The 18821-nt window shown below is 42.8% G+C and overlaps 1 protein-coding gene across 1 annotated transcript in view; it reads left to right on the forward strand.

The window, feature by feature from the left end:
- The window catches only part of LOC308309379 (protein NLRC3-like), a gene marked incomplete at both ends in the record, with an annotated part of 28640 nt that extends 12702 nt beyond the window's left edge, over positions 1 to 15938 (forward strand). Inside the window, 6 exons of the mRNA XM_080754927.1 lie at positions 6690 to 6695; positions 6834 to 6998; positions 7284 to 7365; positions 14326 to 14396; positions 14440 to 14690; positions 15684 to 15938. Of these exons, the coding sequence (XP_080611053.1) occupies positions 6690 to 6695; positions 6834 to 6998; positions 7284 to 7365; positions 14326 to 14396; positions 14440 to 14690; positions 15684 to 15938 (830 nt within the window). The remainder of the gene's footprint in view (positions 1 to 6689; positions 6696 to 6833; positions 6999 to 7283; positions 7366 to 14325; positions 14397 to 14439; positions 14691 to 15683) is intronic.
- Positions 15939 to 18821: the final 2883 nt, after the last annotated feature.

Here is an 18821-nt window from a genome sequence, read left to right on the forward strand (position 1 = left end):
ATGCTGGTTCATGCTGGTCTGTGCTGGTGCTGGTGCTGGTCTATGCTGGACCAGCACCAGCACCAGCACAGACCAGCAGTAAAACACAACATGTGCTGGTTTGTGCTGGTCTATGCTGGTTTATGCTGGTTCATGCTGGTCTGTGCTGGTGCTGGTGCTGGTCTATGCTGGACCAGCACCAGCACCAGCACAGACCAGCAGTAAAACACAACATGTGCTGGTTTGTGCTGGTGCTGGTCTGTGCTGGTCTATGCTGGTTTATGCTGGTTCATGCTGGTCTGTGCTGGTGCTGGTGCTGGTCTATGCTGGACCAGCACCAGCACCAGCACAGACCAGCAGTAAAACACAACATGTGCTGGTTTGTGCTGGTACTGGTCTGTGCTGGTCTATGCTGGTTTATGCTGGTTCATGCTGGTCTGTGCTGGTGCTGGTCTGTGCTGGTGGACCAGCATGGGACCAGCACAGACCAGCATAGACCAGCACCAGCACCAGCACAGACCAGCATGAACCAGCATAAACCAGCATAGACCAGCACAGACCAGCATGAAAATTGTGCTGGTCTGTGCTGGTTTTTCTAGCAGGGTACATAACCCTTAAAGGAGTAGTTCACCCGCAAAATGACTTTTTCTATTGATTACTCGCGCCATGTAGACTTGAGTTCAATAATTTTGAGTTTTTGTCGCATTCCTAAGACAATAATTTGATAACAATAAATGTACCCCCATTAATTTCGGATGGGTCTCCATCCGGAATCAATGGTTTGAAAATAGCAGATCTACAAGCTCACAACGTGTCCATCATGACACATTGTGAGCTTGTAGATCTTCTATTTTCAAATAGCCAAGGTATAAAATAGGGCTAAATTGGTTAATGTAGCCTATATGTTTTATAATGTCATAATTGATATCTTCAAAGTACCTGGCAAGGTACTGGCATTTCGGGTGGCACTTCGCTGGCATTTCGGCTGGCATCTCGCCTACCCTGACTCTCATTCCTGGGTACGACCCTGATTAAACGATACAACTTATAAGCACACCATTCCTGATAAAAGCCGGTCGATTTGACATGATGGTGTGAGTGTGTGGCGCAAAAACTGTGGGCGGTGAAACGCGCCGAAAAAAAGTTTATCTAGAAAAAATAAAGTTTCCCCATAACTATAGTGTGTTGCCCTGTTAGGGCAACCACACTAATAAGCTAGCACTTCTGTCTGCTTTTCAGAATAAAAAACCTACAATGTTGCAATGATATTCCACAACTCAGTTATCATATTTATTTTAGCATTTTCTTAGTACAAAACAAAATATGTTTCTGTCTCTCTTTACTTATTCCACATTGTGGACATTTCTTTTTCAATATATGCTGGGCAGCATATAGCAACAGTACGTAACACCTACAAAGGATAGCCAAATGATGTCTGTCACGTCAACATAAAAGGGTCAGTATTAGGGATGGCCAACGGTTAACCGTTACCGTTTAACCGATAAGAAATTGGTTACCGGTAAACACTAACAGTTAATTTTGACCGATAAAAAAAGAAAAGCAACCCATGTGTCACACCAAACGCCCCATACACCAATGTCTATGCAACATCAACTCATCAACCATGCAACTATACGCGCTGCGGACACACATTTCTGGACACCAAAGTCTGTGTAACATCCATGCATGCACTGCGAGTCTGCGAGTGCAACGCTAGATTTGGAATCGTACACGGCACGCTGACTTGTTCATCAGGACACAAATGCTCCGATTGGATTTTCCAAAACAGACCGTCACATTGAATCCAGTTTAAGAAGAGCTTACAACACAACTTTCTAATGTTACATGACGTGTGGAATGCTAAAGTGGATCGCTGCCTCGGCACACAGGCGAGAGAGAAGAATATGAATGAAATGTTTAGCTGATGTTTCAACCATTCCAAAAGTCATACGATTGGAAGTTATTGCTCTACACAACAAACACAGAGGAGAGGGGGAAGTGCGAAGGGGGTCCGCTCAATGCGGACCCAGTCAGTAGCCCCGTTTACATGCACGCATCTAATCGTATTAAAAACAAGATTTTAGATAAACCCAATCTAATTCTGCATGTATACACCTAAATAAACCCGATCAAAACCAACACGATTTAAATTCTGATCGGATGCAGAGGGGTGGTCTAGACTTTTTTACGACCCGATCAAAAGGAAAATCCTTCCATGTATACACCTAACCCGATTAGAATGTGACATGTTCTTTCAGCGCAGGCTTCCTGGCCATTTATTGTGGCACTTTTTGTGATGTTTCACCACATCTATTAGTTTATAAACGCATTTTTTAATCAATCTATAATGTGTAGCCTGCCTACGTTAGTGTGCGTGTTTGCGTGCGCTCACGCGAGTCCCAACTCTCCTGTCTCAGTTGAGAAGAACCGTAGGCTAGAGATCTTCACGGGTCCAAAAAATGGTCCCGAAAACTAAATGGACCGTCAAATTTTGACCGATTCCGACCAGTTATGAAACAATAATCAAATTACAAAACCAAACCTGAGTGGCCCCGTAACGGTCTCGTCCGATTCCGTCCCGTTCCGACGTTCATTCTTTTTTTACAGACCGAAACCCGTGACATGTTGTCCCAAAATCCTTTTATTTCCGAGGTTCCGATAGACCCGACAATTTAATCATTATTAAAACCCTCTTTTATGTAACTCACTGCAGCCGTGCAGCGTGCTGTTAACTGATCGACAGGCAGAAGAAGGCTGCCAATAAGGAATCTATAATATTAAGATCTAAACAAAAGTCAGGGATAAATGAATACTTATAGGCTATTTTCTAACTACAGAGGTAAGTCATTTTCGGTTTGTTTGACATGTTTAACTTGTACGCGGTCGCGGGTGCCTTCTCATCAAAAAATAGCCGATCTACAAGCTCACAACGCGTCTCAAATCCTGGCAGCAGGCTACGCATCACGTTAAACTGATCCTAGACCAGCATTATCATCTCACTTACACAGCCATTCATTCATCTCGCGGCCTCACGGCTAACAGACCTGATCCTAGGTCAGCCTAAACACAGCACACACAAAACAGAACTCCAGTAGTTCGGTGAGAGAAAGAGAAAGATATTCTAGCGCGACTGGACGCTACGTCCTCGTTCATCTATCCTCCTGTGCGTCTTTGCCCAGGTCAGATTGATCTGGCCACTAACTAATTGTCTTCTTGCGATCATAAATAGCCTTGTTTATTATCGTGAATGCACTTGTCCATGAAGCCATATGTTCTATGGGCCGTCGCCCGTCGGGAGCAAATATGGATTGTGACGTGATGATGATGATGATGATGATTATAATGATAATATAGGCCTAATACATACAGAACAACGCACATCCCCAATAATCTAATTAAAAGAGCATTGCAGCTTATTTTTTCACTTTGGTGGGGCTGTGTATTTGCATAGGCTCCATTATTATTACTATTATTATTAATGGATACAGGGAAATGCGATCTATTTAATCATTTGCGTCACAACACGATTTAAAAGTGGGCACATGTAAACACCAGATCGGATTGATCTCACCCCATGTAAACACTTGATCCAATACCTTCAATCGGGTTTATTTAGATCAGATTGGAATGAGGCTGTCATGTATACACAGCTAGTGTGAAGTAAGTGCGATCGTCTGCTTCTGCTGACATTTCTAAAAGGGCCTTTTGGTGGACAATTCTCTTGAATGCAGCCTTCAGTTATGGTATGGAAAGGGGAAATTTGCATTTCTTTAATACCATAGTAAAAAAGAAAAATTCATTCATGGTCTGAAGAGGGCACTTTTTATAGACTGATAAAAGGGCAGGGGCTCAAGCCCCCTTTGTCTAAATGTGTGCACTTGCCTGGCGACAACCGCATCACAATCAAATTACAGACTTTTTATTTCAATCCCACTGTTTCTTTGCAAAAAACGAATTTCTTTTAGAAAACATTTGTATTCTTGTTTCTCCTAGTTTTATTGTTTTTAATGTGTAAATATGGCACTTTATTATGGGGAAAAACGGGTGTATTTTCCTTTTTTATATCGCTAAAACAGCGCATTTTTGAACACATGTCCTTAACGGTTAACGGTTAATTAACCTATAGGGCCTTACGGTCATCGGTTAAGAAAAATTCTCCATTTGGCCATCCCTAGTTAGTATTAATTTGGGGTCCTTGACACACAAAGGTTAGAAAACCACTAGCACACATATGTATTTATTGAGAACAATAGGCCTACACATAAATATATCTCCTATCATGTAGCCTACACAAGAGCATAGAAGCTCTTGAGACAGACACTTAAAACCTGGATGAAAATAGCCGATCTACAAGCTTGTAGTAATCTAAATCTACAAGCTCACAACGCGTCCCATTGGTATGCACCAGTATCACACCAGTCCTCTGTCACCTTCACTGGCTCCCAGTCAAACAAATAACAGCTTTTGTTGTTTTTCTAAGTACTCAAAGACAAAATAGAGATATAATGGTATACATGGTTGTTGACGTGATGTGACAATGGATATAGTTCTAAACAGGACATGGGTGAAAATCAGCAGGGCGCCCCGAGGAATCGAACCCCGGTCCAAGAATGAACTCAGAGTGCCAACTACGCCTTATTGCTTTTTGACACCATACCACTTGAGTATATAGGTTCTACATCACATCAACAGAAATTGTACAACACAGTCCTGTGTTTACTGACTGACCTGTAATTAAAGACTGGCCATTCATATCTCAGATACAGTAATTTGGTTAGAACATACCTGCAATGCATAGCCTCAGGGGTGTCGCACCAAATTCTGGGCCCTGGGTACATGGATTCACTGCAGGGGGAGGGGGTTTAACCCATTTAGACTGGGAACACATTACTTAGTGCTTTAACTATTGAAAAACAGCAGATATACAAGCTCACAGCGCGGCAACGAGTGCCTCGCTGCGAGCTTGTAGATTGATTGAAGACTATTAGAAGTTTGCAAAGAAAAAAGTACAGTTTCATGACGGTACAGTTCACTGGTACAAGGTCAACTAAAAGGAGATCCTAGGAAAGCACTTGGCTTATTTACACAGGAAACCATTGAAGTAGCTCATATACAAAATTTTGAACATTTGTGCAAAACGTATGTTTCTATGTCAGTGGTGCTCAAATCTTTTCATGTGAAGGACCCCCAAATGATATGTATTTGGCTCAATATTTAGTTCCAGGGACCCCCCAGAAGCAACATTTTAGTTACAAATGTTTGCTTAAAAAAAATACATATATTCGGTGCGGCGCTGTGAGCTTGTATATCTGCTGTTTTTCAATAGCTAAAGTATAAAATAATTAAGGCCCCTCCACCTTGGGCCCTAGTAACTCAGTCCCCCCCCCCCCCAGTCATACTGTAGCTTTAGACATTATGCTCATATTATGATACTCCATGTTTTGTTAATGCAGCATTTTAGAATTTTAGACACTTTAAAACCTTTACATCAGCTGGTTGAAAATAGCTGATCTACAAGCTGGAAGATAGGCTGTTTAAAATAGAATAGCCTAATAGTGAACGTTTTGAAGTATTTGCATAACAATGTTCACTGAGACATACAGACAAGCCCCATCACCACACATGAATGTAAACTTCACGAGCTTGTATATCTGCTGTTTTTCAATAGCTAAAGTATAAAATAATTAAGGCCCCTCCACCTTGGGCCCTAGTAACTCAGTCCCCCCCCCAGTCATACTGTAGCTTTAGACATTATGCTCATATTATGATACTCCATGTTTTGTTAATGCAGCATTTTAGAATTTTAGACACTTTAAAACCTTTACATCAGCTGGTTGAAAATAGCTGATCTACAAGCTGGAAGATAGGCTGTTTAAAATAGAATAGCCTAATAGTGAACGTTTTGAAGTATTTGCATAACAATGTTCACTGAGACATACAGACAAGCCCCATCACCACACATGGATGTAAACTTCACGCCTTCATCCATGACAATAAACAAGCATTGTCATGTTAAATAGCCTAGCTGTCCTGTCAGGTTATAATGAATAAACATATAAAACTGAGCTGCTAGCTAGCTCCAGCTAGCTAACTATCAGTCAGCCCTGTACAGCCCTGTACACATTCAAATCAGATATCAGATGATCTAAAAACGAATCCTCTATAATCCCCATATATTAACAGGTTACCTGGCCATCAAAACGATTGGTTTGCCTATGTCAGAAATGACTAATTCATGCATAAATGGCACTTTAAACAGGCGATGCTAATACGCTATTTTTTTTAGCTTTGGCTGTCATTGGATCAAAGATGTCCAAATACAATGAAATCAGGCATTCTAGACACAATAATACCTGTGTTTAGTGGCGTTGTGGCATTCTGTGTAAATCTAATGCACAACTGTACATACCTGTATATGACTCTGTTATCCTCTCTACATCCAAGTAGCCTGCTAGCTATCAGGCAGGGGCAGACTGAGTGGCAGTCAGAAAATAATCCACATGCCATCAAAAAGATATAACAAATAAAAACGAAATGTTATTGGAGCCTAAACAGCACCAACAGACCATAATGATCTGTTGTTGGGGGTCTATAATGTCGCATGTCCAAAACAAACGGCTGGCTGTTGTGATGCAGGTGGGCGGGCATTATAGTTTCAGCTTAGTGAGCACAATGAGTCTCTCCTCTCCTCTCCTCTCCTCTCCTCTCAGCCTCAGGTTTTAAAGGGTTAATGTAGTAATGCCCCCCCCCCCCCCCACAACGGTGACAATACAACTGTAAACTCTATAAACAACAATAATAATATTGATGAGGTTTTAATTAGTTGTGATGTTTTGTCATGTGTTTTCTCACAGATTCCTGTTCACTCTCACTGGATGTGAACACAGTGAGCAACTGCCTCTCCCTGTCAGAGGAGGACAGAAAGGTGACTTATACAGGACAACGCCAAGGTTACCCTGCTCATCCAGAGAGATTCACCCCTTATCCTCAGGTGTTGAGTAAAGAGAGTCTGTGTGAAGGTGGGAGGTCCTACTGGGAAGTGGAATGGAGTGGAGTGTATGTCCGTATAGCAGTCTGTTATAAAGACATCAACAGACAGGGTGAAGAGTCAGTGTTTGGAAACAATAGCAAGTCATGGTGTTTACTTTGCTCTGATGGAAGCTACTCGTTCAGACACAACAATGTTGATACTGCAGTGTCAGGACGTTGTCCCTCCAGAGGCAGAGTGGGGGTGTACCTGGATCACAGTGCAGGGACTCTGTCATTTTACAGTGTTACTGACACCATGACCCTCCTCCATACAGTTCACACCACCTTCACACAACCTCTGTATGCAGGGATATATGTTAATGGTTATGGAGGTACAGCAGAGCTGTGTAAGATGTGGTAGAGAGAGAGAGAGAGAGAGAGAGAGAGAGAGAGAGAGAGAGAGAGAGAGAGAGGGGGGGGGGGGGGGGTGGACGGACGGACGAACAAACGGATGAACGGAGAGAGAGGGGGGAGGGAGGGAGGGACGGCCGGCCGGTGGGAGGGAGGGAGAGAGAGGGGGGCAGACAGACAGACAGACAGACAGACAGACAGACAGACAGAGAGGAGGGGGGGCAGACAGACAGACAGACGGGGAGGTGAGATAGACAGAGAGAGAGAGGGGGGGGGGGGGCGGACGAATGGAAAGACAGACAGAGAGAGAGAGAGAGAGAGAGAGAGAGAGAGAGAGAGAGAAAGGGGGGGGGAGGACGGACAGACAAACAAACGGATGAACGGAGAGGGGGGGGAGGGAGGGGCGACGGACGGACGGACGGACGGACGGACGGACAGACGAGAGGGAGGGAGAGAGGGGGGCGGACAGACAGACAGAGAGAGAGGGGGGGGGGGGGGAGGACGGACAGACGAACGGATGAACAGACGGACGGACGGAAAGACAGAGAGAGAGAGAGAGAAAGAGAGAGAGAGGGGGGGGGGGTCAGGTGCTGCAGTGCTGGTAGAAGTACTCATATATTTTGGACTTGAGTAAAAGTAGAAATACCACAATGTAGAAACAACTGTTACCAGCGTTCTGAATTCTACTTGTTCAAAATTATTAGTGTCAAAATATACTCAAGTAGCAAAAGTAAAAGTACTCGTTTTGCAGAATGTATTTCATGTTATTAATTAAAAATACTATTGTTGATCATTAACCAGATATGCATGATTTTATGGTTTGGGCTTTTGAAAATATCAGATCTACAAGCTCACAACGCGGCACGATGTGACGCGTTGTGAGCTTGTAGATCTGTTGTTTTTAAATGTCTTTCAAATTTGTTTAACATTTTTTAAAACACACTGCCATATGGACCAATGCTCTACGCCTGGTGAGCTTGTAGCTCCGATATTTTCACTATTTCTGAATAGTTTTGAATGTTTGTAAACACACGCCCATATATGGACCAATGTTCTACACCAGTGGTTCTCAAAGTGTGGTCCAGGGACCCTCAGGATCCCTTGAGGAGGTTCTAAATGGACCTTTAAATGTCTGGAACTCTGAGTGTCCAAATGGAACCAAATGGACCCATACAGGTCTGTAACTCTGAGAGTGTACAAATGGAACCAAATGGACCCTTACAGGTCTGTAACTCTGAGAGTGTACAAACGGAACCAAATGGACCCTTACAGGTCTGTAACTCTGAGAGTGTACAAACGGAACCAAATGGACCCTTACAGGTCTGTAACTCTGAGAGTGTACAAACGGAACCAAATGGACCCTTACAGGTCTGTAACTCTGAGAGTGTACAAATGGAACCAAATGGACCCTTACAGGTCTGTAACTCTGAGTGTACAAATGGAACCAAATGGACCCTTACAGGTCTGTAACTCTGAGAGTGTACAAACGGAACCAAATGGACCCTTACAGGTCTGTAACTCTGAGAGTGTACAAACGGAACCAAATGGACCCTTACAGGTCTGTAACTCTGAGAGTGTACAAATGGAACCAAATGGACCCTTACAGGTCTATTTGGTTCCATTTGTACACTCTCAGAGTTATTGGGGTTCCTTGAAATTACAAAGATTGTGAACCACTGTTCATGTTGTGAGCTTGTAGATCTGCTATTTTCACTATTTCTGAATGTACAGTAACAGTGTGATAACTTGTCCTAAACAGAGACCAGGGTTCATGAGGTTAAAATCACTGTAAATATTTGTACATCAACACCCTGATGAAGACAACTTGTCCAAAACTTTGATCATTAAAATCTTTTACATGGAACTACACTGAGTGTGTGTTGTTTTTATATGTTCTTACACACATATGTATAACAGGGGTTTTCAAAGTGGGTGACGGGGCACCCTGGGGTGCCGCAACGGCAGTCGCGGGATAATTTGATAATATTTAGATTTTTTTTAAACTTCAAGTACAACATTATTTTCCAACCAAAATGGCTATTATGTTGTTTTCCTCGCAACATAATCACTAAAATATGCTATAAATATAAGGTGCTGGGAGTGAAAATTATGAATATCATAATATAGGGGTGCCTCGGATTAAAAAAATATTTATAGGGTTAGGGTTAGGGTTAGGGTATATAGGGTATATATATTTATAGGGTTAGGGTTAGGGTATATAGGGTATATATATTTATAGGGTTAGGGTTAGGGTTAGGGGTTGGCCCCGAGCCAAAACAGTTTGGGAACCCCTGATGTATACGCAAACACACAACCAGGATTGATGAATCAGGGTGAATATAATGATTATTTTTCACTACTTTGGCTTCTATAGTTTAATAATGTTGAGGACATTTTTAGACACAAAAAGCTACATTTTCTTGGATACATAAAGATCTGCATGTTACTACATGTTACAGTAAAGCAAGGCCACCATGTAGAAATACTGTTACATGTTATAAGTAAAAGTACTTTATACAAAGTTTTACTTGAGTAAAAGTACAAAAGCATTGGCATCATCAAACAGTGGTGGTAAAAGTACTCAAATGTTTTACTTACATAAAAGTAGGATTACTCTGTTACAAGTAAAAGTCCAGAATTAGACATTTACTTGGGTAAAAGTACAATTATGGTATTGGCCTCAAAATGTACTTAAAGTACCAACAGAAAAAGTACCTATTATGCAGAACGTCTGTTTTCACTTTTAATTATGTGGTGAAAATGGCAGATCTACATACAAGTGTTATGAGCTTGTAGATCAGCTATTTTCACTAGTTTGGGTCGCAGGTCAAATTTCTCTTCAGGTTCTCCAGCTAAAGCTTTTTTGGACTGGGGTGCCTGTTGGCCTAGCGGTCCAGGTGAATACCACATAGGCTCTAATGATTGACAGTGTGTCGCGGGTTTGAATCCCCATCCTGATGATCTTGTGTGTCACTCCCATCTCTCTTTTCCTGTCAGCATACTGTCCTATCAATGAAGACATAAAAGACTAGGGGTGTAACGATATAGTAACTGTATCGAAATATCGTTTTTAACTTAAAAAATAGAAGTATATTGAAATGAAAACAGCTAAAAATTGAATCGTATCGTTTTATTTTGTATCGTATCGAATCGGCAGTGCAAAGAATCGAGTGTATTGATACTACCTACTTGTGCATTGTATTTAGCATTTTTAAGAAGAACAAATTAAAAGAGGGTTTAATTACTTTTCCTTTCCATATAGCTACACTGGTCTATCAATAAATGTTTGTAATCTCTGTGTTCATGTCAAGGTGCAGGTTTGTCAATATACAATGTCCATGTATTTGGCAGATAATCACTGTGTTTACTTATTTATATCCATAAACATGTTACGTTACACCCCTATAAAAGACCCTTACAGGTCTGTAACTCTGAGAGTGTACAAATGGAACGAAATGGACCCTTACAGGTCTGTAACTCTGAGAGTGTACAAATGGAACGAAATGGACCCTTACAGGTCTGTAACTCTGAGAGTGTATGAATGGAACCAAATGGACCCTTACAGGTCTGTAACTCTGAGAGTGTACAAATGGAACCAAATGGACCCTTGCAGGTCTGTAACTCTGAGAGTGTAAAAATGGAACCAAATGGACCCTTACAGGTCTGTAACTCTGAGAGTGTACAAATGGAACCAAATGGACCGTACAGGTCTGTAATTCAAAGTGTACAAATGGAACCAAATGGACCCTTACAGGTCTGTAACTCTGAGAGTGTACAAATGGAACCAAACCAAATTACACACAGTGCAGCGCGCGCACGCACACACACACACACACACACACACACACACACACACACACACACACACACACACACACACACAAAACATTATTCTGTTGATACATGCTTTGAGCTGAGGGATAGAGATAGGCTAGAGCAGTGGTTCTCAACCTTTTCAGGCCCCAAAATAATCATATTTTAACTGGGGACGAGGGCTTTTCTGTTATTGTCGGGAAAGCTTTTCCCACAGTATGGATGCTGGGTGTTAAATGCTTATGATGTTCTGAGAGTGATCATACGGAGGTTCCCCTTGTCTCCCAAGTCTTTAGTAGAGAAGAAAATCCTCACAGCTACCTGCGCAGGGCTATGATGACACTATAGAAAAACCACAGTATTGATCGGTGTGTCTGGGTGGTGATCAGGGGAACAAGAATGTTCTTCATAGGTGGAGGAGGGGGTTTAACCCATTTAGACAGGGAACGCATCATTACGCATTATTTTTGTGCTTTAACTATTGAAAAATAGCAGATATACAAGATCTGCTATTATTCTTTAGATGTGAAAATGTGTGCAAGTATTGAATATTTCAAATCCTTCCAATTTTTTTGAAAAAAAGAAAAAAGAAAAAAAGATATATATATAGGACAAACTATTTCATGTGAAGGACCCCCAAAAATTATATGTATTTGGCCACAAACCCCCATCTCAAAATATTTAGTTCCAGGGACCCCCTAGAAGCAACATTTGAGTTACAAATGTTCACTTTAATAAACACATAAGATTTGCACACATTTTCTCTACTTTTCAAAAATAGCAGATCTACAAGCTTGCAGCACGGCACTCGCAGTGGCACACTGTGAGCTTGTATATCTGCTATTTTTCAATAGCTACAGTATAAGATAATTAAGGCCCCTCCACCTTGGGCCCTAGTAACTCAGTCCCACTTCCCCCCCTTGTGACGCCCCTGTCTGCTATATCATGGTTGTATGTTTGCTATTTCAGTGGTTCTCAAACTTTGTCATGTCAAGGACCCCCAACATGTTATGTATTTGGCCACGGACCCCCACCTCAAAATATGTTGTTCCGGGGACCCCCAAAAGCAAAGATTTTAGTTAAAAATGTTGATTCTAAATGTTGGTCTTATCTATTCTGCATCTAGCTTAGGGCCTCAGACAAGGTCATTCTAAATGTGGGTCCTATCTATTCTGCATCTAGCTTAGGGCCTCAGATCAGGTCATTCTAAATGTGGGTCTTATATATTCTGCATCTAGCTTAGGGCCTCAGACCAGGTAATTCTAAATGTGGGTCTTATCTATTCTGCATCTAGCTTAGGGCCTCAGACCAGGTCATTCTAAATGTGGGTCTTATCTATTCTGCATCTAGCTTAGGGCATCAGACCAGGTAATTCTAAATGTGGGTCTTATCTATTCTGCATCTAGCTTAGGGCCTCAGACCAGGTGGCGTCACTTTAAGATTTCACTGTAGTGGAGAGTTGACGCCCACTAACTTCCCATAAGGCCACAGTGAGAGCAGGAAGAGCCATTTGTTTGAAAGCTGCATGGCAGGTAAATGTTTATTTGAATGCAACTTTAGACACTGTTGAAGCAATGTTGTTGAAATGTGTTGCAGTTAAATGGATTGGTTTACATTTGCTATTTAAAGCAATTGAATAATTGAAACGCTGCATTATAATTTAACTTTTATTGTTGAATTGAATGAGTTGACTTGAGATGAATGGATTGAATCACTGCAACGTTTTATTGTTGTAATGAAAAGTCAAGTGATTGAAATGCTGCCGTCACGCTGGCGCCCGGGAGGAAGCCACACATCAGCAACAGGTGCGATGTCCGTTAACGCCCACTAAAACTGTGACGGAAAAATGTCCGTCCACTCTTAACTTTTTTCACTGACAAACTACGTAAACGCCCTAAAGGGCGAGGCCTCATTATTTGCAATGTATTAATATCACTATGGTTTAACCCTCCATGCCATTTGCCTTATCTATTGAAAAATAGCAGATATACAAGCTCACAGCGTCGCACCGAGTGCCGCTGCGAGCATGTTGATCTGCTATTTTAGAAATATTGTAAAAACAAAAATGTTTCGGCGGTCAAATACATCCTGGGGGTCCTTGACATGAAAAGAGTTTGAGAACCGCCGACTAAAACTAAACGAAATGCCATTCAAAAGACTGTGACTAAAAGCTAAATGTATCCAAACATTTCACCAGGTTAGCATTCACCAGCGGCGGCAGGTTATAGCATCTCACCAGGTTAGCATTCACCAGCGTTAGCGTTACTGAGGTTAGGGTTAAGGTTAAGGTTTAGGTGTAGGCTATCTCCGCCCCCACCACGACTTTCGTCGCCTCCGTGCAGCCAATCACAAGCTTCGGTCAGCCTTAACCCTGTTGTCTTTTTGATACAGTCGGACTTGAGGCGCCGTTCACACTGCGTTTTTGCAACGGGAATTCCGCAAAAGGAAAAGTCAGCTAGGCCTTCCGTTCAGACGACAACGGCATTTTCAGAGGTTAAAAACGGAACAATCTTGAAGTTGGGTGGAAAAGCTGACTCCTCTCTCCCCTCGCGTCACCGCGTGAACAACAGAAACGCAAGAAAGGACAACACATGTGATGTCATGGCTCGCATACACTTCCATACAGCCTACTGCAGCTCACAGTGAGCCACAATACCATGGTGAATGGTAAACAAGGAAGTATACTCATCTATCCGTACGTCACCGCCACCTAGTGAAACTACATGGACACTACATCATTTCAAGCCCTAATCAGGCTTCATATGAACGTTTTATAAAAAGCAAAACGTAACAGCGATATCCCAGGACCTCACCGTTTTCTCCACAGAGCGTTGCCGTATGTACGAGGAGACCTGCTAAAAACACTCTCACACTCAAATAGCAAAGACAGGTAAAGTAAAACAAAAGTGACCCGTATCACAGTAAAGTGTCCAGTGACTCTACCCTACTCTAGTGCTAAAGATTTTTCAAAAATAGCAGACCTACAAGCTCGCACGAGTGCCGCACTGTGAGCGTGTAGGTCTGCTATTTTTAAATCGTTAAAGCACAAAATAATGGTTAAAGTGGTTCGAAATCTAAAGTGACACAGATCTGCTATTTTCCTAAAATTGTGTCAATGTGTGCCAATCTCTGAATTCTGACCCGGTCCTACAGGTACGACTCGGCGGTCAGCGTTCTGAGCGGTGAGGACCTGCTTCTCCACTGCGTGGTGTCAGAGGACGACGGTGAGGCTCCTGGTCTCCCCAAGCTGACGTGGACCCTCCCCAGGTGGTGGTGAGGCTCCTGGTCCCCCCAGACTGACGTGGACCCTCCCCAGCGGCGTGGTGCTGGGCCGTCCGCAGCGCGCCGGCCGCTACGCCGTGCTGGCCAACGGCACGCTGGCCGTGCGCCAGGCGTCCGTCTACGACCGCAGCGCCTACGCCTGCCGCGTGGCCAACGAGTACGGCGGCGCGCTGCTCTCGGCCACCGTGGCGGTGCTGGCCTTCCTGCCCCGCATCACCAGCAGCACCGGCAGCGTGGTGGGTAGAGGATTCTTTTCTTTTTAAACCTTACTTTAGTACAGGGGTCTTCAACAGGGGGTCCTCAGAGTTACTACAGGGGGTCCTTCAAATCTTCTCCTTTTTTATATTGACTAATACTCATTTCAAAGGTCCCAGTGTGCCAATGATGTCTTTAGATCAAAGGGAACAAAAACAAAAAAATGACCTGAGATCAGAGAGATGCTTTTCTCTGTTTGTGAGTTGGCTCCCTCGTGTGGCTGTTGGATAAATTGCGTGTTCATTCTAATGGATGAGGATGCAGAGCTGATTGATTCAGCTCTATCTCTGGAACCATTTGTCCGATTGACAAAAAAGATTTTGACACTGAATCACAACGTGTTTGTTTCTTTGATCGATAAGTGGGCCCCACAATTTTTTTTTTCATGAAACAGTAAATAAAATACAAAAATCTACCTTGGAGACATCCTTAGAGTTAACCACTTGAACCCTAGCGTCCATATTCTGAGAAACTTTAGCCAACAATAACAGATCTACAGCTATTTTCGGCAAAGAGCTTTGGTGTAGAGGGGAAAAAGAGCAGACCAAGTACAGAGTGAAAGGTCAAGTTTATTAAGTATTGACGGTTCAAGTGGTTAAATATCTGAAACACAAATTGACATGAATCCAAAATACACTGATGATTGTGCCGTCAAAGCATGAAACTATATGGAATCTATGAACAGGTTGTGGGGGTCCCATCTCTCTCTCAACTAAGGGGTCCTTGGCCTGAAAACGACCCCTGTTCTAAAGTGTATACTTTGGTATAGAATTTGAATTTCCACAAAGGTGGAGTGAATATGAACAATATATTTATTTAAAGTTCTTATGACGTCAAAAAAACGTATGACAGAAAGTTCAGATTTTGTGGGTGTAATGAGGTTAAGAAACATGAAAAAAAGCCTTAAAAATATGACATCTGATGCTGTCCTTTAAGCATAGGCACATAATATTGACAGTCTTTTCTACCACCAGGTGTACGCCAGGAGGGGTGTGGCTGTGCAGCTGAACTGCGCGGCGTCGGGCACGCCGCGGGCCGAGGTGGCGTGGGAGACGCCCGACCGGGCGCGGCTGGCCGTCAGCGGGCAGCCGCGGCTCTACGGCAACAAGTACCTGCACCCCCAGGGGGCGCTGGTCATCCAGAACCCCAGGGACGCCGGCGTCTACCGCTGCACGGCGCGCAACGCCGTGGGCCTGGACTCCAGGACCACCTACCTCAACGTCTTCTGAGGCCAGGAGGAGGAGGAGGAGGAGGGCCTCGTCAGAGACACAATAGTCTCGCGAGGCCAGACTGTTGCCTCCACGATTTGGGAAATGCTCCCGGCATACAGTATGTAGTAGTAGTATGTGCATTTCTGTTTGTGGGGTTAAGATTTGGAATGGATTGACAGAGGAGATCAAACAAATTAACAATATGGTACAATTTAAAAAAAGGCTAAAATTCTACATCCTGAGCAAATACAGTATTACATAGTTATTATATTCTATTATAACAGTTGTATTGTCTATTATAGTATGACATAGCGAATATGGTTCATTACCATAGTATAACACAGTATAATGTATAGTAGTATAATATTATATCCAACAAACCTAATTTAATGGTATATTGTAGAGACAACATGTTATTATAGGGATCCAAGCAGATCCCTATGACATCATGCGTTGTTTTGAGATGTTTGTTTTTTGTTTTGACTACTTTTTTAAACATTATTGTAACTAAGGAGGATACGTATTTAGGATAGGCAGTTATAAGCTATATAGCTTCAGCCTATTCCCTTTGATCACTCCAGTGTTTTGTTTTGTCTTTCTTTTTCTCTTGTGGAGGTATGATTTGTAAAATGTATCACACTGTGAAAGATGATCAAATAAACTAAACTAAACTAAACTAAACAGTCTGGCAAACGGAAATAGAAACGATGAGTGCGAGATAGAGCGGATGTGACGCAACCGCTCCCTTGGTGCAGTAGCAATAACATGTCCTACTGGAAGCGTTATGTCTCCTTTCAACATTTTTGGGGGGCATTATTTCGTCTTTCTCTGGTGTTATTGGTGTTACCTCTGTGATGTTTTCAAACGTTTTCTTAAACTTTACACCCATAACAAGAATAGGCCGCTCGAATGACTTTGTCTGAGCTATTGTGTTTCTGTTATGTTTCCAGTGGGACTACAGTTCAGTGCAGCAGTGGCTACTTCCGATACTCGCCGTTCGGGAGCTGCCGTTCCAGACTCTATATAGCAGGCAGAGATTGTGGAATAGTTGTCTCGCTACGCGAGACTAGAGCCGCAATAACCCATTCAGAACGGTACACTACATTATAGTGTATCATTATTTTATGCTTTAACTATTAAAAAATAGCAGATATACAAGCTCACAGCGCTGCGAGCTTGTAGATCTGCTATTTTTGAAAAGTCGTGAAAATTTGAATTTTGACTCGATTCTATAAGTGTCTTTTGAATCCTTCTAATGTTTTTTTTTAACGTCTTCAACGTCTTCTGAGGGCCTCGTCGGAGCCGCCGCCAGAGACTGTTCTTCTAACAGCTCCACTCGTCATAGTCAGGGGGCCACAGGCCCAAAAGAGATGGGGGTCCGTGGCCAAATGCATGTCATTTTGGGGGTCCTTCAATAATAATGCTGTTTAAGGTGGATGGATGTTAACTTTCTGTCCTTCCCTGGACCACTGAACAGAAGAACAGTGTTTAAGGTGGATGGATGTTAACTTTCTGTCCTTCCCTGGACCACTGAACAGAAGAACAGTGTTTAAGGTGGATGGATGTTAACTTTCTGTCCTTCCCTGGACCATTGAACAGAAGAACAGTGTTTAAGGTGGACCACTGAACAGAAGAACAGTGTTTAAGGTGGATGGATGTTAACTCTCTGTCCTTCCCTGGATCACTGAACAGAAGAACAGTGTTTAAGGTGGATGGATGTTAACTTTCTGTCCTTCCCTGGACCACTGAACAGAAGAACAGTGTTTAAGGTGGACCACTGAACAGAAGAACAGTGTTTAAGGTGGATGGATGTTAACTCTCTGTCCTTCCCTGGATCACTGAACAGAAGAACAGTGTTTAAGGTGGATGGATGTTAACTCTCTGTCCTTCCCTGTTTAAGGTGGATGGATGTTAACTTTCTGTCCACTGAACAGAAGAACAGTGTTTAAGGTGGACCACTGAACAGAAGAACAGTATTTAAGGTGGATGGATGTTAACTCTCTGTCCTTCCCTGGATCACTGAACAGAAGAACAGTGTTTAAGGTGGATGGATGTTAACTCTCTGTCCTTCCCTGTTTAAGGTGGATGGATGTTAACTTTCTGTCCCTGGACCACTGAACAGAAGAACAGTGTTTAAGGTGGATGGATGTTAACTTTCTGTCCTTCCCTGTTTAAGGTGGATGGATGTTAACCTTCTGTCCTTCCCTGGACCACTGAACAGAAGAACAGTGTTTAAGGTGGATGGATGTTAACTTTCTGTCCTTCCCTGGACCACTGAACAGAAGAACAGTGTTTAAGGTGGATGGATGTTAACTTTCTGTCCTTCCCTGTTTAAGGTGGATGGATGTTAACTTTCTGTCCTTCCCTGGACCACTGAACAGAAGAACAGTGTTTAAGGTGGATGGATGTTAACTCTCTGTCCTTCCCTGGACCACTGAACAGAAGAACAGTGTTTAAGGTGGATGGATGTTAACTCTCTGTCCTTCCCTGGATCACTGAACAGAAGAACAGTGTTTAAGGTGGATGGATGTTAACTTTCTGTCCTTCCCTGGACCACTGAACAGAAGAACAGTGTTTAAGGTGGATGGATGTTAACTCTCTGTCCTTCCCTGGACCACTGAACAGAAGAACAGTGTTTAAGGTGGATGGATGTTAACTTTCTGTCCTTCCCAGGACCACTGAACAGAAGAACAGTGTTTAAGGTGCATGGATGTTAACTCTCTGTCCTGGCCTGGATCACTGAACAGAAGAACAGTGGCAGCACTATCAACATGAACCCTGACCCTGTTATTATGTTATTTTACCATCTGTCATCATGTCAAAGTGTGTACATTTTTGAGCGGTGGTAAACCGCTCCTATACGTGACTGTGCGTGTGTCTGTAGCCTTTTTCCTCAGCGTT

The sequence above is a fragment of the Nannobrachium achirus genome (genome assembly GCF_963921795.1).
Source record: "Nannobrachium achirus genome assembly, chromosome: 24".
Lineage (NCBI taxonomy): Eukaryota > Metazoa > Chordata > Actinopteri > Myctophiformes > Myctophidae > Nannobrachium > Nannobrachium achirus.